The 25,433-nt window shown below is 54.4% G+C and overlaps 2 protein-coding genes and 1 long non-coding RNA gene across 8 annotated transcripts; 2 read left to right on the top strand and 1 right to left on the bottom strand.

The window, feature by feature from the left end:
• Positions 1 to 211: 211 nt before the first annotated feature.
• C2 (complement C2) lies at positions 212 to 6,567 on the bottom strand. Of its 2 annotated transcripts, XM_031595046.2 has the most exons (16): positions 6,345 to 6,565; positions 5,903 to 6,088; positions 4,780 to 4,953; positions 4,337 to 4,432; positions 4,126 to 4,262; positions 3,699 to 3,837; positions 3,477 to 3,623; positions 3,313 to 3,402; positions 2,361 to 2,581; positions 1,870 to 1,981; positions 1,592 to 1,742; positions 1,427 to 1,503; positions 1,027 to 1,118; positions 761 to 896; positions 596 to 645; positions 212 to 508 (listed from the first exon to the last, which is right to left on the bottom strand). In XM_031595046.2, exons 1-16 carry the CDS (start codon positions 6,508 to 6,510, stop codon positions 323 to 325), a joined length of 2,160 nt encoding a protein of 719 aa, XP_031450906.2. In that variant the 5' UTR covers positions 6,511 to 6,565; the 3' UTR covers positions 212 to 322. The 2 variants fall into 2 exon arrangements, with proteins under 2 accessions (XP_031450906.2, XP_089980031.1); XM_090123905.1 differs by lacking the exons at positions 1,870 to 1,981; positions 2,361 to 2,581 and having other exon boundaries at positions 6,345 to 6,567.
• Positions 6,312 to 11,121, top strand: LOC149915122 (uncharacterized). Its single transcript, XR_016459709.1, has 3 exons — positions 6,312 to 6,417; positions 6,794 to 7,135; positions 8,199 to 11,121. It is a non-coding gene; the product is annotated as an uncharacterized LOC149915122 (long non-coding RNA).
• A 1,264-nt stretch (positions 11,122 to 12,385) lies between these two features.
• On the top strand, positions 12,386 to 24,158 carry ZDHHC18 (zDHHC palmitoyltransferase 18). 5 transcript variants are annotated; one of them, XR_016459698.1, is made up of 10 exons: positions 12,386 to 12,672; positions 13,307 to 13,467; positions 16,008 to 16,157; positions 17,403 to 17,540; positions 18,028 to 18,076; positions 18,535 to 18,637; positions 20,032 to 20,141; positions 20,770 to 20,869; positions 23,113 to 23,215; positions 23,415 to 24,143. XR_016459698.1 is itself a non-coding variant. In XM_090123896.1 (9 exons), the coding sequence occupies exons 1-9, from the start codon at positions 12,428 to 12,430 to the stop codon at positions 23,149 to 23,151; spliced, it is 1,095 nt and encodes a 364-aa protein (XP_089980022.1). In that variant the 5' UTR covers positions 12,386 to 12,427; the 3' UTR covers positions 23,152 to 24,158. The 5 variants fall into 5 exon arrangements, 2 of the variants coding, with proteins under 2 accessions (XP_089980022.1, XP_031450905.2); XR_016459699.1 differs by having other exon boundaries at positions 23,503 to 24,127; XR_016459697.1 differs by lacking the exon at positions 23,113 to 23,215 and adding an exon at positions 22,990 to 23,082 and having other exon boundaries at positions 23,503 to 24,126.
• The last annotated feature ends 1,275 nt before the right edge of the window (positions 24,159 to 25,433 follow it).

Below are 25,433 nucleotides of genomic sequence, written 5' to 3' on the forward strand. Positions count from 1 at the left end.
AGGGTAAGGGTTGTGTAATATTGTCTCCACTGGGCAGGTTATGGGAAATGGGAGTGGTTGGACACAGTCTACCCCCCCTCCCCACAGGTGGGGCCTTGTTAAGTCTGAAGCTCATTAAGCACAGTGATGCTAGTGAGCTCCTCCAATGGTACCCCAAAAGTCCCCACCACCCCATACCGCCCCAGTATCCCATCTCAACCACCCATGGAAGTTCACAAAATAAGGGGGGACACAACTTTATTGAGAGGGATACAGATTGGGGTGGGAGGGTCCCATTGAGCTCCTATAGGAGTCCAATGGGGAGTCCTGCCATGGTGGGGAGTCAGAGGGGGGTGAAGCGCAGGACCCCCCCCAGGTGCCGCCGTAACCAGGGCTGAATGCGGAAGAGGCTGATGGCAAAATCCCTGGGGTGGTGGCCGGGGGGGGCTGGGGCACGGAGCAGCCCCCCCTCGGCATTGCGGCCCCCCCTGTAGCATGGATTGAAGGTGCCCCAGCTCAGGATCCCCACCTACAGGGAGGGGAAGTTTGGGGACCTCCAAATGGGTGGGGGTGACTGAGGTGGGGGGGATTCAGGGCCCCCTCCTATAGCACTCACCTGGACGAAACGGTGGCGGCGTTCCACAAAGAGGGAACCCCCGGATTCACCTGGGAATGTTTAGGGACATTGGGGTATGGGGATATGGGGACAGTATGGTGACATGGGGACAATATGGGGGCATGGGAATGTGGGGATAGGGATATTTGGGGCCCCCACACACACCTTTGCAGGCAGCATCCTCCTGCTCACTGCCGCTCTCCTGCCCACTGCACAGGAACCGTTCTGTCACCACATCCTTCACAGAGGCATTAGCATGGGGCATCCCAGGCTGCACTGCACCCCCCAGGCAGGAGGCACGCTGTGGGGTAGAGCCACGCTATGGGGCAGGGTCCTGCTGTGGGGCAGAGCCCTGCTTGGACTCTTCCCTGTTGTGGAGGGTGTGTGGGGCCCACTATGGGGTAGAGCTGCGCCTTGGGGCAGCCCCACACCTCCTCCTGCTCCTTGATCCTGACGCTCAACCTCTTGCCCTCCAGCGACACAAACTCGGCGGGGACACGAGTGCGGCCCAACAGCTCCACCTCTGGAGGACATTTGGGAACATGGGGATAATATGGGGATGTATGGGGGGCTGGGGATGTGGGGTGGTGACATAGGGTTATGGGACACTGTGAAATTTGGGTTTACGGGGATAAAATGGGGACTTTTGGAGACAATGTGGAGATGGGGAAATGGGGATGTATGGATAGGGAGACATGGCAACAATACTGGGGGGGTACAGATACAGGGATATGAGGCATTGTGACATTTGGCAATATGAGTACAATGTAGGAACGGAGGTATAGGGACACATGGAAGAGGGGATGTGGGGATGATGTTGGGTGCGCCCACCTTGCTTCTGGCATGTGGTCCCTGGTGCCATTCTCAGAGCTCTGTTCGCATCCTCAGTGCAGGGTATGCAGATGCGTCTTTTTTGGTGGGGAATTAGATTTTTAGGGGGGTCAGAACCCCCCTCAACATCATCCTGCCCCCCCCACACCCCACTGTCCCACTCACCTGGGGGCCCCTGTGTCTCCCAGCTCCTTCTCCAGCTCCACCAGAGCCACATCATAGTCATAGAATTCAGGGACCCCCCGTGCTACCCTCGCCCGGATATCAAAGTCCTCATGGAGTTTCCACCCCCGGATGGAAACCTCCTGACCCCCTGCTGCAGACCCCCAAAAACAGGAATCGGGGGAGTCCCAGTGAGGTGGAGAGGTCCTGGATTTTGGGGTCCTAGTAGGCTGGGAGACTCTGGGATCAGGATGAGGGAGTCCCCATGTTTGGGGCCTTACCCAGCTGGGCACTCCAGTCATGGGGGCTTTCACCCCCCAGGAAGCAGTGGGCAGCTGTCAGCACCCAGCGGCCCCCGAGAAGGGTCCCTGCACAACGCTGCTGCACTCCAGTCTGGGAGAGTACCGGGGGAGGGGGTGCAAGAACATGGGGTCTGCATTGGAATCCCCTGTCCCCACTGGGTCCTCCCATCCCCAATAGACTCCTCCACCCCCCAGTGACTTCCCCCCAGTCCCTAAGGGATCCCAACGATCCATAATGGATCCTCCCCAACCCCAGTGGTTCCTCAATACATTCCCCCCATCTTCAATGGATCCCTTAGTCTCCAGTGGTTCCCCCCTCCATCCTCAATGAATCCCCAATAAATATTCCTTTGACCCCAACATTCCCCAAAGGATCCCTCATCCAAGATGGTACCCAAAGTGTTCCCCTCCATCCTCAATCGCCCCCAGTGGATCATCTTCAACCCAAACAGATCCTCCCCAGTGCCCACCCTCAGTACAACATGCCACGGTGGTCGGACAGTGCCAGCAGGGATGATGACACCGCAGAGGTCCCCGATGGCAGTGGCAGCCAACGCTCCCTCCAGTGCCTGGCGTAGTGCCGATGCATCTGCCAGCTTGAAGGCATGGCGCTCATCCCGGCGGTGAGAGGCCACTGCCTCCAGCTCGGCCATGTCCACCTCCAGGGTCCCCACCCCAAAAGCATAGATGTCTGGGGGTGAGGGGTCAGGGGGTGAGAAAGGGAGCAGGGGACACCTGGAGCGGGGTTTGGAGAACCTGAGTTGGGATTGAGCGCACTGAAGGTGGCTGAAGGCCTCAGAAATGGGGTCTGGATGTCTCACATGAACATTGGAGCACGTATAACAGGGCTTGGAGCATCTAGAACAGGGTTCAGGGCACTACAACAGGGTTAAGGGCCCCTAGAATGGGGTTTGGGCCATCTGCCATGGGGTCTGATCATGAGTACGGGGTTAGAGGAACCAAATAGAGGTTTGGTGACCCAGGATGGGGCACTGGCCCTGGGGATAGGAGTAAACCAGGGTATTGACCTCACTGCTGGTGCAAGAGCAAATAGTGGCCAGGGCAAAGGGACACTGGGGGCAGGGATGTGGAGACGGTGGCCTCCAGATGTCCAAAGCCCAACTCGGGTCCCCAGAACCACTGAGGACACCTCAACCCTATTCCTCAGCTCTCCAAAGCCACTCCCAAGGTCCCCAAAGCCTACCTTGATGTCCCCACACCCCTATCAGTGTCCCCATTGGTGTCCACATGGCCCCGCTGATGTCCCCAGTCTACCTCTGAGGTCCTCCAAATCACCTTTAAGGTGCCCAGTGCTACCTCAGGTGTTCTCAAACGCCAACTGAGATCCTCAAATCCACCTCAGAGATCCACAAAGCCAACCTTAGTGTCCCCATTTCCCTGCTGGTGTCCCCACACACCCACCCAGGTACTCCTCGCGGTCCTCTCTGATCTCCAGCACATCCTCAATCTTGGCCACCGCATCCCGGGGATGTCCACCAACATTGAACCTTCCTAAGGGGCAGCACGATGGAGCTCAGCCCAGCTCCACAGCATCCACCCAAGCATTGTCCCCTCATTGTCCCCACCATCTGTCAGCAGGATGACGACATGCCGTGTGTTCCGCCACACGTTGGGTTGGCCGTCACGTGTTGACCGCTCCTTTTGGAAGAGGATCATGTGGTAGACCTCCAACAGCGCCCCATGCATGTTGGTCCCTGTGGCGTTCCTGTGCACTAAGGGGACAAACACCATGTCACTGTGTCCCCAATGCGTTCCCAACTTTGGGGTTGCCCACTTTGGGGATGTACCATCAAAGTTCATGGCCTCCAAGCGCGCGATGACTTCGTCAGCATCGGAAGCGTCGTCTTCGATGGTGGAGATGATGACATGCGTGTGGGTGGCAAAGGAGACGATGGCAAACCTGAGGGGCACCTCGAAGCTGCTGAGCTGTGAGGCAGCAGGGGGATGGGGACAGCTCAGGGCACCCATTCCAGACCTCCAACCTCTGGGACCTACCCTTGTAGTCCCATTCCATCTCCTCATGGTCCCATCTCATCCCATCATCGGTCCCCATGGTCTCACCCCATCTCCTCATCTCTCCATGATCCCCCTATAGTCCCACCTCTTCTCCCCATGGTCCCACCCCATCTCCCCTCCCCATCCCTCCATCTCCCTGTAGTCTCCCCATGGTCCCACCCCATCTCCCCACGGTTCCACCCTGCTGTCCCCTCGCACCCTATCCACGATGGCCACCGCGCTCTGCCGGAAGAGCTCAAAGTTGTCCTGTTGGACACTGCCAGAGGCATCCAGTAGCACGTAGACATGGAGGGACTCATTGCGGTTCAGTACAATGCGGCGTCCCAGGGACGTGTCTGTCACCACAGTGTCACCGTGAGGTCATTGTGATGATGTCACTGTGGTGTCACCACAGCATCCCCCAGCTCACCTTTGTCAGCATGGGCACCTGCCAGCTCAAGGATGGAGGCAAAGGAAGAGCCAAGGCCACTGCTGATGTCCTCAGGGAGGTCGAAGGAGTAGGGGTCTGTGGGGACATTTGGGGATGTGGAGATTTGGGGACGTGGGAAATTGTGACATTTTGGGGAAGTGGGAACGTGGGGACAATATGAGGACATTTGCGAACATTATGGGGATGTGGAGATACAGGGACACTTGGGAACATGCAGACATTTGGGGACTTAGGAACGTGCGTACCTGGGGGCACAAGAAAAAGGGAACAATATGAGGATATTTAGGGACATGGGAATATGGCACATGGGGATACAGGACATAAGGACATGAGGATTTGGGGGGACATGGGGGTATTTGGGGACATGGATATATGGATACTGGGGACATGGATTAGGGACATGGGGACACAGTGCCACTCACGGCGGCAGGTGGGTTCAGGCCCAGACCACCTCCCAGTCTCCATGCAGTGGCGTCGGGAAGGTCCCAGTAGCTGCAGCCCTGCCCCACACTGCACCCGAACCTCGGCTCCGTGGTGCCGTCCCCCGCCCGTTGTCACCCCCCCCACTGGTGTCGCAGGGGGGGGACAGTCACCTTCTGGGGGGAGAATCAGTGGAGGTAGCCCTTGACCCCCACCCCAAGGGACCCACATACCTCATAAGGATGACTCCAACCCCATAGGAATCCCCCCAGTCCTGTCTTCCCCCAACCCCCAAGACCCTTAGAGACTCTTGACACATCCCAAGGACCCCCTAACCCAGATATTTTTTCCTCAGCCCCACAGGGACCCCTGAGTCACACCTCCCCCCTCCTCCCTCCCCAAGCAACCCAGCTATCCATCCCATGAAGACCCCCCGCCCTCCAGTCCCCCAGACTCATGTTCCTTACCCCCCTCAGCCCTATAAGGACCCGTCCCCCCCATTCTCCTGAAGAATTCTGGGGACTCTATGAGGAATAATGGGGTCTATAAGAGGGACTTTACACCCTTCCTTCCCCCCTCATCCCCCCAGGGTATTTTGGATCATCAATGAGAGATTTGGGGTTGATTATAAGTGTTCTGCCCACACTCTAACCTCCCCTTCTGGGAAGGATTTTGGGGCCCTTATGAAGGATTTTAGGGCTTTTGAAGTATTTGCCCCACCCCACAGATATATTTCACCACCTCTTCAGAAGAACTTTGGGATCTCTATGGGGATTTTGCCACTTCCAGAAGGATTTGTGGGACTTCATGAGGGATTTTCCCCCCAAACCAGAAGTATTTGGGAATCTCTACGGAGAATTCTGTCCCTCCCCCACAAGTATTTTGGGGTATCTATAGGGATTTGGGGACCTCCCAAGAACTCTGACGCATTTAAAAGGGATTTTGAAGACCTTGAGGGATTTAGCTGCCTTGTTGAAGATTTCTGGGGTCTCTTAGAGGGATTTTGAGGTCTCCCAGAGGTATTTTGGCCCCCCAAAAGAATTTTGGGGCATTTCCTGGAGGCCTGGGGGCCCTTTGGAGGGACCTCGGGCCCTTTAGATGGGCTTTAGGGCTTCTCCCACTCACCGCCGTCGTCGCACACGGGGGGTGGTTCGCTCCAGACACCCCCGGGTCTGCAGCGCAGCTCCGCGGCCCCTCGCAGCACGAAGCCGTCGTCGCACGAGAAGCGGAGGACGCTGCCGGAGGGGTACGCGGGGAAGCGCGGCTCCACGGTGCCGTGAGGGAAAGAGAGCGGCGCGGGGCAACGGAGCGCTGCGGGGGGTGAGGGGCGGCAATGAACCCCGCATCAAATCGCTCCCGGGGTTCTGTTCCCCCCCGGACCCCATTTCCGGAGGACCCCTGTGGAAATGCCCCGTTGTGGGGAACCCCAAACGCAGGAAAATCATTTTTTCATCACTGTTTCCTACCCGGCCCCTATTGGAAGTGCACCCACTTCCTGCCTAGCCCGGAATTCGCCCGCCACTTCCGACCCTAACCGGAAGTCGACCTCCCGCAACCTATTTCGCACCTCGGCACCGGACGGGCTCCGAGCGGCCCCTCGGGGGACCGCAGCGCTGCCGGGTTCGGCCCGGGGGATGCGGGTAAGTGCCGGGGGGGCACTGCGGAGCGCAGCGGGGAGAGGCGGAGGGCGTCACGGGGAGCACCGCGAGGAGCAGCAGCACCCACAGAGCCATAGCCGGGAACTGAGGACCCCGGGGCAGAAACGCGGGGATAACGGGGCTGAGGGGGGGGGGGGGGGGCGAAAGGAAGGCCCTGCCCTCCCCCAGGGGCGGCTCTGCGCTGTGGGTCCGCCCCTCGGGGGCGTTGCTAAGGGGGCGGTGCGGCGCGGGGTGATGGCGTCATCATCATCATCATCCTGTTGCGATGATCACGAAGTGACAACGGAGTGCGAGGGGGGGCGAATGAGAAGGGACATTGGGGGGGCAGTGATGACGTCACGACGGCTTCTCTCCGCAGGTTGAGGCCCACGTGACCTCCCAGTTCTCCTCCAGTGCCCCCATCACCACCAGTTTCTCCTCACTGTTCCCAGTTTCAATGGTTCCTTCCAGATACCCCACGTAGCCCCCACTGCCTCCAGTTTCTCCCATTAATTCCATCACCAGCTGCTCTCTCCCACCACCCCCAGTTCCCTTCCATTGCCCCCACTACCCCAATTGTCCCCAATTCCCCCACTGCCCCCAGTTCTCTCATTGCCCCCATTAACCCCATAGAGTTGAATTTCCTTGAGAGTGGATCTTGCTACATCGTATCTCCCAGCCAGCATGAAATATTTCCTTGAATTAACAAATATGGAGAAAGGTGAGGAGAAAGGTCTGTCTGCAGGGGATGTTCCTCTAAACTTTGACTTGATCCTATCCTTAACTTTCTGCTTTGTGTAGTGCTCCATTTGTACACATGGACGAAGCTTTTTCCTCCACTCAAATCAAGGTTTTTCAGACAGGTAGAATTTCTGTTTAGAGGGGTGGGCATCCCTGTCACATGGGAGATAAACACATCTGCTGATGACACTCCCCAGCCAAACAAAAGTAGTGCTGTCTTGTACTTTCCTGGCCAGATTCCTTCCAGTGTGGTCACTGTGGTCCCACTTGTGGCTAAGTGAAGTGTCCACACAACCACAACTTCACATTGCATACAATGCCACTTTGTTTTGTTTTCTTAACCAAGGGTTTCAAGTCTCATGTTGGTTCTTCCACATTCCACTTAACAAGGCAAGGCAATTTATGATCCTTTCCACTTTTCCATCAAGTTTTATTTTTGGTACATTCACATTGGTACCCAATGTCCAGGCCCTACCAGAGATCAAGAATTCTTATCATTAGTAAAATGAATGCAACAACAGGGATGGGTAAGCTCAATCTGGTGTACAAACCACCTTTGTTGTGTATTCATTGTCATGCAAATATGTGATCATTCAATGTAGGCTTCAGTGCAGCGTTTTTCATTGAGATATTTCCTTCTTTATTTTGAGAACTCTCAGAAATACAAAGAAAATGTATTTAAATAAATAAATATGACAATGCATGACAGCATAAAAGTAGTAAAAACAGGGACATTCCCAGTGCCAACATATACACCTTCCTATGGAGCGTGTTAATTGCATACTTTCTTGTATGGGAAAGGACCATATGACCAAGACCTAAAACAGTGAATTTCCTGAAGAAAATATTTCTGAATTGTCAGGATTCAGTGAATCCCTTCAGTTCTGGAAGAATTCTGTAGCTCATAAATAATGGATCTTTTTGTTATTTTGACTTGCCATGAAAGCAGGTGATTGTGAAGATAGATGTGAATGCGATCACTGTCATCTTCTTTGCTGCTCTAACAGCTAACAGACAGTAAAGCTTTGTTTTTTTCATTTTAGGTGGGTGCTAAGCTGAACTATGATTGTTATCCCTAAAGGCTGACAACTGGGAAAGCATCACTGGAGAAGGACCACCAATGAGGCAGACTTTGGAGAACGGTGCAAGGAGAGGTCAAAAGCTTTGGGTATCTTAATAAGTTCCCTCTGTTACTTGGATGCTTGGTTGCTGTTTGATGCCCATGATTTGTACTTTACTCAAACCAGGCAACATGAATAATTTAATGAACTTTAGACCAATGAAAAGAAGACTCAGTGCACACAGTGATTGAAGTACTGTCCTTTGGGAGTTAGAAAAGGGAAACACAGCCACTGGTTGCAGACAGAGATGAAAGAAAGAGGTGGTTTGCTCAAAGATACAGTACATTTCCCAGTGGAAAAAAAAAACAGACAAATGAAAATCTCTTCTGGAGTAGTTTGTAATAGGTACCTCTACAAGCTCATGTATCTGCCAAATAAAGGGAATCATGAATCTTTTCCCAGAATAAATATCTTACATTTCATGCGTTATGCTTTGCTCCCAGTTTTATTTTCATGGAATACAAAATCCCTCCTTCTTATAGTGTGATTCCTTTAATGGTATCATATTTGCCTTTGCAGCTTCAACCTGTACAGACAGAGTTTGAGTGATCTGAAAAGAAATAGGCTTTCCTTTTTCAGAGAGGAATTGTGCTGGTGATTTCTGCAAGCTTACAAATGTCTGTTATCTGTAGTCTGCATGTCACAAGAAATTGCAGCCATCTTAGGACTCGACTTCCCACCATCAAGGTGGGTGACAAATGGTGTTGGAAGCGAGGTGTGCGTGTTCTGCACCTCGGAAAACACTGCAGGCTTCCAGCCACCTGTTGGGCTTAATTCTTAAGTCATTGGCCTGCTCCCTGCTCAACATGGAGGCATAATGTGCAGCTGAGGGCTGGGAAGAGAATAGGGGTTAAGTGAGACTGACAAGGCACCATCCAAAACCACCTGGGGGAATTGAAAGATGTCAACATTTGTTTACTTTTTCTCTCTCTTTCAGGATCTGTTGCAAAATGTGAAAATGAAAGGGGGAAAGTCTACAGGTACCACTGATCCCAGACAACCTTTGTATCATGTGTGTTTGCCTGGTAAGTTTGCATTTCAGATCACATGTGGATCAACACAGCTCAAGGCCCAAACAGGTGACTGGCCCATAAGAAAGGACTTGTGGCAGCTTGGGAACACACGTACACTGCCTCTTGCTTCTGTACATAGCAAGAAGAAACTTGTTTGTGAGCAACTGCTCTGCAGCTGTAACCAGATCTCCCTGCTTTCTGTGAATGATGCTTTCTTGTCTCTTGCTGTCATAAATACAGCACTGAGGGGTGGTGTGGGCACTCTGCTGGCCAGCTGCCCCTACCAAGGTGAGTGCCTCTCTATTAAACTGCTGGATATTAACTTGTCTCCAGATATGTTTTTTGGGATTGGTAAACCTTAAGCAGAAGCACTGGCCAGGTTTGTAATTACTAAGTTAAGACTCAGCTCATTAGCTGGTGCTACCTGCAGCAAGGTGATGGTGGGATTGACACTAAAAGAGTCACGGCTGCTTGTGCTGCTGTTCTTTGTGGCAGTCTGATTTAGTATATTAACTCATTGCTTTCTGTCAACAGTAGTTGAAAGAGCTGAAAGCCAAAGCAAATATTTTAGGTTTAGGTTAAATATTAGGAGGCAGTTTTTCACATAGAGGTGGTGATGCACTGGAACAGGTGGCCCATGGAGGTTGTGGATTCCCCATCCCTGCAGGCATTCAGGGCCAGGCTGGATGTGGCTCTGGGCAGCCTGGGCTGCTGGTTGATGATTGAAGGTTGAAATTAGATGAACACTGTGGTCCTTTTCAACCCAGGCCATTCTATGATTCTATGATTTTATCAACTTAGTAGGTATGTGTGTTCTGTGGTGGGTGTTGTGATAACAGCTAGAAGCATATTGTAAGGAACTTAATTGGCAGTGACCCACCACAATGAAAAGGTCAGATTTCCTGGGGCTTTGTGAAAGATGACCTACTGGTTATTGGGGTTCTTTGCAAAAATCTGACTTCTTGGAGTTTCATTTTGTAATGTTTCTGTCTTAATAAACAAAGGTATATTTTTCGTAATGTAAAGGAGGACGCAGGAGAGCAGTTGCATAACTATCAGGTGTGTATGCATACATTTATGCCACTTCATTAACATAAAATTGGAGAATATGAGCAGAGTAATTACAGAAAAATAAACAGCACCGATACAACAAGCTGTTGAAACACACATTTCCTTCTATCTTTCAAATATGCAGTTGCATTAGTTATCTTATCTGCACTGAAATAAACGTTTGAGAAATGCAGTGTGAACCTGGAGAGTTATTTCTTTGTTTTTGTAACAGCTAAAAAGGCACTTCAGCGTGGAGGAATCTTTCTTGCCTTTTTCCTGCTACACTCTGCTACGTGACATGTGTTGTAATACAGAATTTCCTTTAAGTAGTGATTGAGTGCACGTAGCTGAAGAGTATGGCACGTGGCTCTGTGATGGTATGGACAGCTGATGTAAATGTGTACCTTCACCTTCCAAAGACACTTCCTTTGAAGAGCATCCTATGCATTATGGGTGCTCACAGATTGATGGTAACAAAAGGGGCTGGTCAGCACAGGGCTGTAGGAGTGGATACCTCTTCTTAAGCAGCACCAGGACCGTACCCATGGGGTTGTTCCCCATGTTCCCCAATTTGTCTCCTTACTTTTCTAGGGTTGTGTTATCCTCACCTCCTCCCACCTTCCCATTGGCACAGTAGGGGATGAGGTGGAAAAGCAGCAGTCTCTGGCAGGCCACCAGAGGTGTCTCTCCCTCCCACTGTTATGCAGAAGATAAGAAAGATTCCCATCTCGTTGGAGGGTAGAAACCCAAACCCTATGTTCACAAAAGGAGCCCTCGGACCGAAACTCCAAAATCTAATGAGCAGAAAGAGCTGCTCTCCTTACCACAAAAGGGGAAACGCGTGGCAGCAAGCTGCTGGCCCTGCTCAGAGCTGCTGCTTCCCATTAGGGCTCCTCTTTGCAATCCCATGAGGCCGCAACAGGCTTGAGAGGTGGGCCTGGGTGAACCTGATGAGGTTCAACACGGCAAAGTGCAGAGTTTTGCACTTGGGCCAGAGGAATCCCAGGCATCCACACAGACTGGAAGGAGCGGCCCTTGAGAGCAGCCCTGCCATGAAGGACCTGGGGGTCCTGATGGATGAAAAGCTGAACATGAACCAGCAGTGCGCTCCTGCAGCTTGGAGAGCAAATGGGATCCTGGGCTCCATCAAAAGAGGGGTGGCCAGCAGGGATGGGGAGGTGATTGTCCCCATCTACTTTGCTCTTGTGAGGCCCCATCTGCAGTGCTGTGTCCAGGCCTGGAGCCCCCAATACAAGAAAGACAGGGAGCTGTTAGAGTGGTGAGGTACTGGAACAGCTGCCCAGGGAGGCTGTGGATGCCCCGTCCATCCCTGGAGGTGTTCAAGGCCAGGTTGGATGGGGCCCTGGGCAGCCTGGTCTAGCATTAGGTGGGATGATCTGCATGTGGCAGGGGGTTGGAGGTTCATGATCCTTGACTCCCTTCCAACCCTGGCCATTCTGTGATTCTGTTGGAGAAAGTCCAGAGGAGAGCCACAGAGATGATCAGGGGGCTGGAGCACCTCCACTATGAAGACAGGCTGAGGGAGCTGGGCTTGTTCAGCCTGGAGAAAAGAAGGCTGCAGGGTGAATCATTGCAGCCTTCAGTACCTAAAGGGAGCCTACAAACAGGAGGGGAATCAACTCTTGGAAAGGGGAGATAACAGCAGAACAAGGGGAAATGGTTTGAAATTGAGGGAGGGCAGATGGAGGTTGGATGTCAGGGGGAAGTTCTTTGCTATGAGTGGTGAGGTGCTGGAACAGCTGCCCAGAGAGGCTGTGGATGCCCCGTCCATCCCTGGAGGTGTTCAAGGCCAGGTTGGATGGGGCCCTGGGCAGCCTGGGCTGGTGTGAAATGTGGAGGTTGGTGGCCCTGCGTGTGGCAGGGGGTTGGAGCTTCGTGATCCTTGAGATCCCTTCCAACCCGGGCCATTCTGTGATTCCGCACAACGAAACCCCCGACCCCCCCGCGCTGAGCCGTGCCGCCCCGCAGCGCCGCTGTCCGGTCACACCCCGCTCCCACCGCGGCCGGCAGGGGGCGCTGCGATGCGGGGCGGGGCCGGGCCGGGCGCTGCGGGCTCCGGGCGGCGCCATGAAGGACTGCGAGTACCGGCAGATCCCGCCCGGTGCCGCCGCTCCGGGCCCCGCCGTTTCCCCGCCGCCCGTCGTAGCGGAGCGTCCAGGCGAGAACCGGCGTCCCCGACGGAAATGGGAGGTGTTCCCGGGCCGCAACCGCTTCTATTGCGGCGGCCGGTTGATGCTGGCGGGGCACAGCGGAGTCTTCGCCCTCACGCTCGGTCTCATCCTGGCCACCAGCGCTCTGTTCTTCGCTTTCGAGTGAGTCCGCGCAGCTCCCGGCGCCGCTTTGCGTCCCTCGGCCGGCGCTGCGCCGTGCGGTGCGGGACGTCGCGTCCGTCCTTCCCGTTCTGCGCGTGAGCCGCCGGGACCCGGAGGAGGAAAAGAGGAGGAGGAGGAGGAGGCAGCGCTGAGCTCCGTGCCGGCTGTGCGGGAGATGCGCCGTGCCGGACAGCCGAGCTCGGTGCTGAGCCATCCCGAAGCGGAGGGGACCAGGCGCTCCTTTGGGCAAAGCTCGTGCTGTGTTCGATCCCTGCTTAACCCGCGTTCCGGGGGTGGGGGGGTCGGGTTCGGTGACCCCCGTGGGTTCTTTCCTAGCGGGGATATCCTGCGGTTCGGTGATGCTTGCGATTGAGGAGGGCGGAGATTGTGCTCCTGGTGCTGGAGAACACCGGGCTGTCCGCCCCGCACGGCTCTGGTGCTGCAGGGTTTGTGCTACAGGACGCGTTCTGTGCTGGCTCCTGCTTGTGAGGTCTCTGCTTCATCCCCCCCACCCCCCCCCCGGGGTAATTTGTAGTGTGCTGTGTAATAAACGATAGCTGGTTCTGAAGGGATGGTTGGTAACAGTGCTTATATAGTAAGTTTGAGTTGGTTTTTTTTTTTGGTCGTTTCACAGCTGTCCCTTCCTTGCCCGTCACCTGACCCTGGCCATCCCCATCATCGCAGCTGTGCTCTTCTTCTTCGTCATCAGCTGCCTCCTCCAGACGAGCTGCAGGGACCCCGGCATCCTGCCCAGAGCCACCCCCAGCGAGGCTGCAGACCTGGAGAAACGCATCGGTGAGACAGCTGGGCCCCCTGCTGTGGGTGCTTCTGCATGCTGTCTGCTGGGAGCTTTCCTTTCTGCTTTGTCCCGTGGCTTTCCCAGGCAAAGCCCTGTGCCTGTAGCACAGCAGCGAGCCAGGCTGCGGCTCCTACGGAGCTGAGATGAAGGAGAGCTCACGGCATCAGCATCCTGAGCTGTGCTGCAGCTGGGGGTGCACAAAGTCCCCATTCAGAGTCACGCTGCTGCACTCAGGGAGGCAGACAGGCAGAGCGTTCATCGTCTGTGCCGTAGTTCAGATCTGGGGCTGGGATTTCTGAGGATTTGGTTTCCAGCTGAGCCTACAGACCTCGGTTTATTTTCCCTCTCTGGGAAGAGTTCTGTGCTACCTGAGTTCCTCCCCTCGGCACTTCTGTGACGTGACTGTAGTGCAGAGACTCTGACAAGACAGAAAGCTGATGAGGATTAACCAAGCAGCGTTTAGAAAGCTGCCTAAAGCAAGAGGCACGCTTGGAAGATAAAAAGCTTCCCTAGATGATGTGCTTATCCCCACATCATCTGGGATTTGGGGGGAGAACTTGACAGGCAGAATGTCCTGAGTAGGGTTCCTGGATCAAGGAAGTGTTTCTAAAAACAAACAGGAATGAAATTCTCTTTTCTGTTTTCATGGGACAGCTGCAGTTGAGCTAAAACCAGTGCTGAGATGGAGATTGTAGCTGCACAGAGAGTGGTCCTTCAGTCATTTTATCTCAGTGTGAGTGAGGGTGGTCTGTACTGATGCATGGTCCCATCTTCCACTGCCCTCCCTCCCGCTGGTGTTGGTGGGGTCACTCTGCAGCAGGAATTTTGCTGTGATGGATGCTGAGCTGCCTCTCCTTGCTCCAGTCAGCATTGGGAAGGTGGAGAGGCTGTGCAGCAGGAGATGAGAGAGCAGGATGGACCTGGGGGGTGGAATCCACACTTGGGGTGTAGTAAAGGCACTGTGGATTTGGAACGTGGAAGCACTCAGCCAGAAGTGTGTGTGTGTGGGGGGGGGGGGGGGGGGCTGATGTCCAGTGCTGGGATGCTTTGGAATGCCAATGTGAGAAGGAATGGAGCCCTTAACCTGTGTGCTCACTCCAAGTGGGACCATCCCTCCTGGAGGCTTTAGTGGGTTTCAGAGCTGCCTGTGGTAAACCACGACAAATCTCTGCTTAAGCATCCTGCAGATAGTGAGAGCTGGGCTGAGCAGCCTGAGCCCTGCAAGGAGGGTGAGGTGATCACAGAATGGCCAGGTTGGAAGAGATCCCCAAGGACCATCAACCTCCAACCCCCTGCCACACGCAGGGCCACCAATTTCCACATTTCACACCAGCCCAGGCTGCCCAGGGCCCCATCCAACCTGGCCTTGAACACCTCCAGGGATGGACGGGGCATCCACAGCCTCTCTGGGCAGCTGTTCCAGCACCTCACCACTCTCATAGCAAAGAATTTCCCCCTGACATCCAACCTCAATCTCCCCTCCCTCAACTTCAAACCATTTCCCCTTGTCCTGCTGTTATCTCCCCTTTCCAAGAGTTGATTCCCCTCCTGTTTGTAGGCTCCCTTTAGGTACTGAAGGCTGCAATGAGGTCACCCTGCAGCCTTCTTTTCTCCAGGCTGAACAAGCCCAGCTCCCTCAGCCTGTCTTCATAGGGGAGGTGCTCCAGGCCCCTGATCATCTTTATGGCTCTCCTCTGGACCCTCTCCAACAGCTCCCTGTCTTTCTTGTCCTGGGGGTTCCAGACCTGGACACAAGTGATGTGATGGGCTCAGCCCCCAGCTCTTTGCTTTTCACTGCATCAATGCCATTATCTGCTGTGCTGCAGTGCCCAGGAAGGTGTGTGCACCCATGGTCTGTGTGACCTTCAGTAAGAAATACTTTAGCAAAGCTGACATGGACCATTTGCCATCTGGCCCACTGAGGGCAGCTGCAAGGTGATAATTCTGTACTTGACTAAAAAACTGGCTTGAAAATCTTCTCAGAGTGGTTATCTGTGTTTCTATTTATAAGTGCTGACAGCAGTAATCTGGCTGCAGATGCTGCCTGCTGCACCAGCTGTTGCTGGTAATATAATCCATTTATTTTCCTCTTACCTTGCTCTGTTACATCTCTATTTTCAAAGCCTTCTCCAGGAGTGGGAAAGGTGCTCTTTCAAGAGTGGCTGAGGCAAACAAACAACCCAAAATTGCAGACATGGCACAGAGGTTTTCCAGCTCCCAATTTTGCTGAGGTGATAATGAGTTTCTAGCTGCCAGCTCCAAGTGCACAACACAGGGGTGAAACACGCCGCATCTCTGCAAATCCTCAGTTTCATCCATCAGGATGAGGAACCCTCCTGTGCTACTGATGTGAAATCTGACAGTGAAATCTGCCTGGAGCACCTGAGACATGCTTGCTGTGCTGCTCTGTGATGGGGATGTGGCAATGCCTTGTTGTGCCTGGCAGCAGATTGGGGTCCCGTGGGGGTGTCAGCAGGGTCCTGGGGTGGTCAGGTGCCCCCTGCACTGCTCTGACTGTCCCTCCTCTCCCTTGCAGATGCCATGGGGACCTCCACGTACCGCCTGCCAGCCCGCACGATGGAAGTGGTCATCAATAAATACGTGGTGAAGCTCAAATATTGCTACACCTGCAAAATGTTCCGTCCCCCACGCACCTCTCACTGCAGCGTCTGCGACAACTGCGTCGGTGAGTCCCGAAAGCAGCAGAGCCCATCCCAGGGGTGTAGGGGTTTATATTCCTGAGCAGACTGCTTTTGCTTTTCACAGGGGGTTATACAGTGAGATAGCAAGAGGTCTGTCCTCATTTCAATAGAAGTGGCTCGGGTTGAGAGCTCAGCACGTCCAGTGCTCTGTGTCTCTTTCCCTCGCTTTGGAGGGGAGTGTTCCATGATGTGAGTTAAGGCTTCACCAAGCACAAGGTTTGCAGCAGGCTCCAGGCTCTCTCTGGCCTCCGGGTGGTACAGAAACTGCTGCAGGTTGTGGTGTAGCTCATCTGTGCACTCACCCTGTGCCCTCTGGCTGCAGTGGGGCAGGAGGGAAGGAAGACAAGAAAAGCCCTTGAGGGCTCCATGCAGCCAGGCCCCATGCAGGGAGTGGTGTGAGCAGGCAGTGGGGTGGCACAGGGTTCAGTGGCATGAGCAGAGGCTTTGCTCCTTGAGTGAGGCCCCGTGGGACCCCGGAGCCATGAATTGCACTTCACTGGGGCAGATGGAGCAGCAGAACCCCTGATTATGTTTGGGAGCTCCCATGTGTTTCATGTCTGAGGATAGCTGTGGGTGGCTGGGGCTCCTCCTTGCACTGGATCTGCTGCCTGGAAAGCAGCCACAGGCAGGACAGCGTTTGGGGAGGAACAGTCTGGGAGAGCAGGCATGCACTGACTTTGTGTCAGAGTTTTGTTTGTGTTGGTGTCCCCTGCAGCAAGGTTACAGCAGAGCTTCAGTCTGTAATCCAGCCCTTTCATTAGAAGATGGGAGTGTTTCCAAGCATACTGTACCTGCCCTGGGTTCCCAGGCATTTTCTTGGATTGTACAGCCATATTTTCATAACTTTGTATATTATTTTCTGCAAAGGGAACAGACACACAGAGGGAGAGCAGCAATGCTGCGTGTGCACACCCAGTGCTGCTGGGTGCTGGAGAAACTGCCACGCTTTCCCTGCTCTCTTTCAGTTTTAGTAATGGGAGATGTTACCAGTCACAAGGCTTGCAAGCTCGCAGTGCATGCTGATAGGAAAGTTTTGACCTTAAATGATTTTTAAAAAGGGCTGTATGAACAGGTTGCAGGGTTTGCTTCAAGCTTCTCAGCAGTGATGCTCTGCTGAGAGCTGCTGATCTCGGTGCAGTGGGTGCAAGCTCGGATCTCAGCTGGTTGTCAGAGGCTCAGCAGCAAAGGGGGGAGGCAGCAGCAGCCCTCACTGTTTTCCTGTGTTTCAGAGAGGTTTGATCACCACTGCCCCTGGGTGGGCAACTGCGTGGGGAAGCGCAACTACCGCTACTTCTACGCCTTCATCCTCTCCCTCTCCTTCCTGACAGCCTTCATCTTCGCGTGCGTCGTCACCCACCTCACTCTGCGTAAGTCCAGCTGTCAGCAGCAGCAGCACACCTTGCTTGAGGTGACAAGCAGCTCAGGGCCCTGGGGCAGCACAAGGTTGCTGTGTGGCTTTAAAGCCAGGCTTCCCAGCGCAGGTATCCCAAATAAATGGGGGCTCACGTTGCAGGGAAGCCCAGACTCACTCCTCTCCTCTCTGCAGAGAAACCTTGAGAGCTGGTGACAGGGTTATCCCCCCCCCAGAGCAAATGCCTTTGGTGCTGTCCCAAATGGGTGGGCTTTAAGTGTGTCTTCACTTAGCCCTGCAGAGGAGGTGACCTCTCTTTCAGCTCTAAATCTCCTGGACCTGCACTTGCTTGCTGGCATCTCTGCACAGTTGCAGCCTGCAGGTGTTTTTGGGCAGCCAGACAGATCCCTCTGGCCTGCAGGGGGTGGCTGGGGAGTGAAACATTGCCTGGAGGTGTGAGGCTGCCTGGTGGAACGTGGTTCCTTGTCCCATTTGCCTTGCAGGCTCTCAGAGAGATGGATTCCTCACCACTCTGAAGACAACACCTGCAAGATATCCTTTTGGTGCCAACATCTGCTTGGACAATTGAGCACTGGTGCAGCAACAATTAATTGTGTAGCAGAGAAGGGAAGCTGGCTCTTCGTAGGGGTGGCCTGATGTACTTCCCATGGTTTAATTCAGTCCCAGGTGCCAGGTTGGGGCAGACAGGTGTCAGATACTCACAGTCTGCTGGCATCACCAGTTTGGTTACATCTTTACTCCCACTTCTAATTCATGGCCAGGGATTAAGGTTGGGTAGCAAACTTGATTCCCAGCTTGCAAGGTTCTGTAGAAAGAGGAACATCTGGAGAAAGTTGTATATTGGTGATGCCTGCAGAATGGCATGGGGATGGAGAGGTAACTGGGGTGTTTTCATGGCCCAGTTGGTGTGGTCTTAGTTGTGAGAACCCCCCCAAAACAGCTTGTATGGGTGACTTCGTTCCCTGAGAATTCCTTGACTTTTATTTCACTGTGCTGGAGCTGGTGATTTGTTTTTTCTCAGTCTGGTCTATTTTGGGCCTCTCAGGTTTTCACACTTATTTAGTTGCCTCGAACCTGACCACGAATGAAGACGTGAGTAGCCAAACCCTCATCTTTCCACCCCAAAATCTGCTGGGGGGCTGCCAGCCCTGCTGCTCTCTCAGCAGAGGTGATGCTCCCCAGGACCCCCTGGCCATGGTGCAGGACCTGGGTGAGGCATTTTGACAAGGAAACAGCTGTGCTCCTGTTTGGAGAGCTGAGCAGGGGAACAGCAGCAAACAGCAGCATGGTGGGAGGACAGCATTGGTGTCAGGTTGGGAGGCAGCACTCTGAAACTCAGAAGGGTCACATGTGTGGGTTTTTTTCCATTCTGTATGTGGCTTTGCTTAAAATGAGGAGTTCTGAGGTTAAAAAAAGGAAAGCAGGCCCCTGAGGTTTGGGTGTTAGCTTGGGACATGGGTGATCTTAATTCAGCATCCTGTCTAACCACAGGTTTCCCGAGAGACCCTGGGCAAGTCCCTTTGTCTCTATTAGTTCCTCGTGTCTAATAAGCAAAAAATACACAGATGTCTTCTGAGGAGGTGTACCTTGAAGGCTGGGGTGATGCAGACTCAAAGGGCTGAGTGAGTTTCCTGAGAAGGGCAGATTGTATGGAAAAGCAGGATCTGTCTGATCCTCAGAAGGAGTCAAAATTCACCCTTCTGACCAGAAGTACCTGTAATCCTTGCTGGAAGCTTCCAGCACTGCATCCCATCAGGTTTGCATCCCTTTTTTTTTTTTTTTTTTCCTCCTTTTATTTCTTCCTCCTCCCCATTCTATTAGCTGAGAGTGGTTGGCTGGACTGCACCAGGCTGTCACACCCCAGCCCCACCAGCCATGAACCCCAAGCTCCTCCAGCTGTGCTGCCCACGTCCCAGGCACGTGCTGCATCTGGGGAGGGGGAGTAAAAACAGAAGGAGGAAACAGGCTGGTAAATGGTTCACTGCAGCCAGGGGCCCAAGGCTGGGTACAACATCTGCCCTCCTGCTTGCGCCTACGCTGAATGTGCCCTGAGTTTCAAAATCAGAGTCCTTGTGACAGCTGCTGAGGGTGGGGACGTGAGATTATTTCCTCCTGTTGCAGAATGACCTGGGAGTCCCCTTGCTGTTTGTTTAACCTCTGGAGCATGAGAGGGACCGTTAGTGCTGCTCTGAAGAGCTTTCAGCCTAGCAGAGAAAAAAGAGGGGCTGAGGGTCAGGCGGTGGCACTGGTGGTGCACAGCATAGAGGGGACACAGCTCTGGAGCTTCTGATTGCTGAGCCCAGGCAGAGGCAGGAGCAGCACGCTGCCTTCATGCTGCCCTGCTGCTCATCACACAGAGGGAGGGGGTTTGCATTAAGCCCAACCTCCCACCTCCTGAGAGAGGATTTGAACCAAGCCCCCCATCACGCCGTTACCCACCATCACCTCTTTCCTACCTTAATCTGCATCGTGTCCTTTCTTTTCAGATCAAAGGCTCCTGGTCAAATAAGAGGGGCTCAGAGTTTGCCAATCCTTACAGCCATAAAAGTATCCTCACAAACTGCTGTGCGGTGCTGTGCGGACCATTCCATCCCAGGTGAGAGCTCAGATGACCCGAAATGCTTGGCAGCATCTCACCAAATTCTCCAGAACAGCTGTTAGTGTTGATCCGGGGAGCTGCAAGCGTCTGCTTTCACTGCTCTGTCACCAGAGGGTGCAATGGGGCAGAGTTAGGCTGCCTGCTGTGCAGCTCTGCGTTCTGTGTCCAGCTCTCTGCATTGCTCCCTGCGTTACCCACTGCTCTTCCTTGGCCTCAGAAGTGCTGAAATGCCAGCATTGCCATTCAGCAGTGCTAAATGTGGCTTCAGGGAGCTGAGCTGCGTGCTGGGAGGCTGCAGAACAACAACATTTTGCCCAGATTCTTTCCACATTTAGTTTGTATTCCTGTTATAAAGTCCTTTTGCTGCTCCCACTTGAGTCTGTGGCAACCCAGACCTTTCTCTGTTGGCTGTGTGGTGGGCAGGGAGCTGTGGAGACCTCCTGTGAGCTGTCTGCATGCCAGGAAGGTTTTGGTTTTATGATCAGGGTTGGTTTACAACCCAGGCCAGCAGAGGGTCTGCAGAAACCATCATTGAAAATTATTTGATTCAGCGGCTGTGCGTCCAGTCTCCACGTCCTGCATCCTAACCCTCCTCCCCTTGCATCTTTTCCCTTTTGTTTTCCAGTTTGATAGACAGAAGAGGGTTCATCCAGCCAGACGTGGGGACGCCAGCCAGTCCAAAGAGTGAAATCCCTTCCTTTGGAGCCAAACCTGACACCAGCATGGTAGGAGGTGGTGCTGGGGTGTAGCCCAGTGCCCGCCATGCCTGCACCTATCTCCAGCAGTACCTTCCCTTCTCACCATCTCCCTGGCCTCAGGCAGGACAGCCTTGTGATGCAAATCTGCCAAAGACTCGGTCGAGCCACACGTTGCCTTTTTTAATTATTATTATTATTATTTATTTATTATTTTTGTTTCTTCCTTTCACTGTGATGTGACCTGCCTGGACTTCTGACTGATGCAGCACCCCGGGGGCTGCCTGCTGCCAGGAAGCAGGGATCCTTCCTGCACCTGGGAAGCAAAACGGGTCTGGGGAGAGCCCTGAGCCTGGAGCATCACTCTGGGGAGTGGCTGCGTGCCCTGCGTGGGGCAGTGAGAAGCTGAGAATGGGGTGTGGGCTGGCAGAGAGGGATCCTGCTTGGAGCTGTGCTGCTAGGCTGGTGCAGGTGGAAGCTCCCTGGTGCCCCTGCTGTATCCATGAACGCTTCTTGCTCCTCTGTGCCAATGCAGAGGGGTTGTTGTGTGTCTTAGCGGCCAGGTATTCAGCTTGACCTGCTGCCAGAGTGGCTTTTCGTTTCCAGCAGCTGCTGTGCCTTGCTGAGTTGTGGTTGTGCAGCCATGGGAGCCGGCTGGGTGTCCTGCCTGCTGCTGGTTCTGTTTTCTGTCCGCTCACCCAGGGAGATGTTGGCATGTTGGCTCTGGCAGTAAGACAAAGCTTTGCAGCAAGGGCACAAGTTAGGAAGACCCTCGTAGTGAGGAAGAATAAACACATACACCATCCTGCAGCTCTCCTTGGGAGAAGCTCCAGCTGTGAAATTTGGGATCCTTAACTTGCCAGGGAAGCCCGGCTGCGTCCAACTTGTAGGAGAATGGAAGGCTGCAGGAAAGTGGTGACTTCCCAAGGGCTGTGCTGTCCCAGGTGGTTACACAGGGAGAGCAGCAAGCAGGTTCTGATCTCCGACAGCCTCACATCGTGCTCTTGCTTTGGGTTTTGGGCCAGCAGAGAACTCAGGGTGATCCCTGTGTGCCTTGGTGCATCGTTCCCAGCCCATGGAGATGTGGGTGAGCCGGGTTGGACTCCCAGCTCTGCAGGTTGCTGGCAGGAGCAGTAGAGGGAGACTCACAGGCTTTGTTAGCAATACTTGAATCGTGTTACTAAAAGCTGCTGGATAATTTTGCACAATTTGTAGATTTTTTTTCTATGTAACGTTTTTATATTTGATGTAGATAGCGTTGTGCATGTTAGGACCAGGGCGGAGCCTTGCAGGGCTTTGTGTCAAGCTGCCTGGTTGGGTTTCCTGGGAGTTGTAGGCAGGGGTTTCAGCCTGAGGCAGGGGGCAGCTCTGCTGAGTTAGCCAGAGCTGTGCTGAATGCAGCAGGTGACTGAGCCAGCCCACGTGGAGGGCTGCCAGCTTGCCATGGCCACCAGTTTGCCTTCCCCTCTGCAAAAAGCCCGGCTGGCTCCAGGGACCCAGGTGAGAGCGTGGCAGCTGCTCCATTTCTGCTGCATCCCAGCAGATGGCCCTCACTGAGCGCAATGGGAGCAGCGTGGCTCTGTGCCACCCCATGGGCTGCGTGCTTCAGCCTGGAAGCCTAAAAGCCACCTTGGCATCTGGAGAGGCTGCTGTGCCCCTACGTCCCCAGTGCTGCAGAGCTGTCCCAGGGGTTTGTCCTTGCCAGCAAGGGCTGAGCAGGAGGACCTGGGGCCAGGAGAGTGGTGTGCAGGGCATCAGCGGGGCCCAGGTTCCTTCCTGTTCTTATTGAAACCGGTTTCCTTGATTACTCGTTGTAATAAAATTATATTTTTAAAGAGTTAATTGCTTGGATTATTATTTTATTCCTTTAAGACAAAAGAGGATGTTGACGTTGGATGGTGTGTTAGTCACAGGGCTCGTCTGGATGCCCTCCCGCAGGATGGGGCTGTGGGAGGGAAGGGGGGGCACTGAGCACCAATTGAAGCTGGGGAGGGGTTTGCTCCCAGGTCTCAGGGCAGGGCCAGCTGTCACCCTGCTCGTGCATCTCTGCTTGGAGCTGAGCTCCCTCTGGGCCCCGCACTCCATCCATCACAGCTCACACACCCCGTGCCCGCTGGCATTGCGGCACGTAACTCTGGTGTCTTCCCCAGGAGGATGCCTGCCAGGACTTTGCTGTTTCCTGCACAGCCTGATGGGACGTGCCCTCTCCTCTGCCCCTGGCCCTGCATTCTGGGGGCTGGCTGGTAAGAAAGGATTTCCTTTTTCTCCTTCAGCCCATCTCATCTCCACCGCATGTCCGGCTCTGCTTGTGAAGCCCTCCATCACCCTCCAGCCGTGCTGATACCTGCATGCTCCCACCTCCTTCCTGCAGCCTGGGTGAGCACAGCAGGCTGCTTCCCTCCCTCCCCCCCCCAGTGCTGTGAGATGGAGCTGGATTGGGTCAGCCCAGCTTGGGGACAGCAGCTCCGTGGTGTTTGCAGTAGTGCCCTGCATAGTGCAGGGATATGTTTGTGGTTTGTCTGGACTGGGAGCACATTGTGGTTCCACCCCTTATCTCCATCTCTCCATGCCTCAGTTTCCCTGTAATGTGACATTTGTCCTTCCATGTGCCTACCATCAAGGTGAGTTCTTTCTCCTCCTTCCCCGGTCCTGGGGCTGTGCAGTGTGCTCAGGGCAGCACGGAGCTCTGCAGGCCAGCAGCCCCTCTGCCCCTCTTGGAGCACCACGGGGAAGCCAGGACCCCACGAACCTCCCGATGATGACAGCCATCAGCACCACCTGTGCCTCTGCAGCGCTGTGCCTTCCCCCTTCCTGCTGGGAGAGAGGGGGGAGAGCAGCCGTGTGCAAGCCAAAGCCTTTCTGAGCCCCCCCACCCACAGCAGGGGCCAAAAAGCCATACAGCATCCCTCCCGAGTGCAATACTGCGTTCCTCCTGCCTCCCTCTCACCATGGGGATGGGCCATATACTGAGCCAGGGCTCCCAGCACCCAGCCCTACCTGAGGGGGGTTGGGTTTGAGCCAGCAGCATGTTGCCCACTGCATCCCACTCGACCCTGTAGGATGGTGCATGGTCAACGCTCACCCTCCTCATGAGCTCCCCACCCCCCAGTCCATCACTATGGGGCTCTGATGGAGGGGATGAATCCCCTCCCCTTGTGCAAAGGGCTTCAAGCCTGGTAGGATTCTGCCTTTTACTTTTGTAACAAAATAAAGATTTTCCCGTTTCCTGTCTGTCTCTGTGGTGCTGGGCTCCATCCCACATCCCTTGCTGCAGCTGTGTGAGTTTAGGGGCAGCTGTGGGTGCTCTGAGTGTGATGGGTGCCCCCAGCAGGGCACAGAGCTGAGGCTCATCCCTTCATCCCACCCCCCCTCAACTTGCACCAAAACCGGTAGAGCAGAATATTTCTGCAGCTCCTGCTCAGCTCATTGCCACCATTTGGCAGCAGCTCAATACTTCTGGCAGCACCTGAACCCTCGAGCTCCACGCTGTGCCCCGGGGGGGACCTGCCCCCATATTCTCCTATGGGGGGGGGGGTGCTACCATTTTGGGATGAGATGGGGCAGAAGTGCATTCTATTCAAAACCACAACCCCTTGCATCCGTGAGGTCAGGCAGTGCCCACGTGGGATCTACTTTGAGCCCCAAACCCCACAGCCCCCACCGCTTGGCTGGATGGGGACTGGGATGGCACAAAGTTGGGACCAGCAGCTCCCAGCCCTCCCAGCAGGGACAGAATGGAAGGGATGGGGCCGAGGGTGCTGGCACAGTGCTGGTGAAGCCCTTGGCCCCATCCCCACGTGCTGCCTGCCCGCCGCACCCTGCCCTGTGCCGGCGTGTGGGAACAGGCTGAGAGCGAAACTGCAGCGCAACGCTGAGCGCAGATCCTAATCGGGGCCGCCAGCGCTCCTGGGCAGAAGTAAAATAAAAATGAGAATGAAAAAAAAAAAAAAAATTAAAAAAAAAATCCCAATTCTGTCAGCACGGCGTGAAGGGAGCGAAACGTGCCTCGCTGGGATGAATGGAGAGGGTGGGGGACGTGGCAATGGGGTGGGGGGAGAGGTGGAGAAGCCGTAATGGGGCTCCGGTGGGGTTTGTGGGTGTGGAGCTGCCCTGGGGTTGGGGACACCCCAATGCTTTGGGGGGGGGTTGAGGTTGAGTACTTCCAAGTGCCAGGGCAATTCTCCCTGAGTCGGCTGTGTTGGGAATGCCCCGATCCCAATCCTGGCCCCGATCCCTGTGGCAGTGCTGGGCAAGGTGCTGCTCCTCCTGCCTCGATTTCCCCACCAGTGGGAATAAATACCTGCCATTCAAGCCCTCGCAATTACCAACAAGTTAATCATCGTATAAAAATGACAGTGATCGGATTTTTGAGAGGAGACCATTTTTACAGCCAGGCTCACCCCGTGCTGTTTCCCGTGGTTGGGAAGGGAGCACTGGGTGCTGCTGCATTCCTGCTTCACCCCAATGGGACGACCCCACTGCTCCCTGTTCTGAGCACTGCTGGCAGATTGGAAGGGTCCCCAATTGATCCATGGTCCCCCAGTGATCTGGGGTCTCCACTGATTCCAGGTCTCCCATTTATTTGGGGTCCCCC

This window comes from Phasianus colchicus, chromosome 24, assembly GCF_987193195.1.
Source record: "Phasianus colchicus chromosome 24, bPhaCol1.hap1.1, whole genome shotgun sequence".
In the NCBI taxonomy this organism is placed as follows: Eukaryota; Metazoa; Chordata; class Aves; order Galliformes; family Phasianidae; genus Phasianus; species Phasianus colchicus.

Bases quoted from the DNA above. Each gene is read 5' to 3' on its own strand.
- C2 (XM_031595046.2), bottom strand. From the start codon at position 6,510: ATGGCTCTGTGGGTGCTGCTGCTCCTCGCGGTGCTCCCCGTGACGCCC. The intron at 1,743-1,869 runs GTAAGGCCCCAA...GGGGGTCTGCAG, and splicing joins TGACTGGAGTGCCCAGCTGG to CAGGGGGTCAGGAGGTTTCC. The intron at 1,119-1,426 runs GTGGGCGCACCC...AATGTCCTCCAG, and splicing joins GACCACATGCCAGAAGCAAG to AGGTGGAGCTGTTGGGCCGC.
- ZDHHC18 (XM_031595045.2), top strand. From the start codon at position 12,428: ATGAAGGACTGCGAGTACCGGCAGATCCCGCCCGGTGCCGCCGCTCCG. The intron at 16,158-17,402 runs GTGAGTCCCGAA...CCTGTGTTTCAG, and splicing joins CGTCTGCGACAACTGCGTCG to AGAGGTTTGATCACCACTGC. The intron at 18,638-20,031 runs GTGAGTAGCCAA...CTTTCTTTTCAG, and splicing joins ACCTGACCACGAATGAAGAC to ATCAAAGGCTCCTGGTCAAA.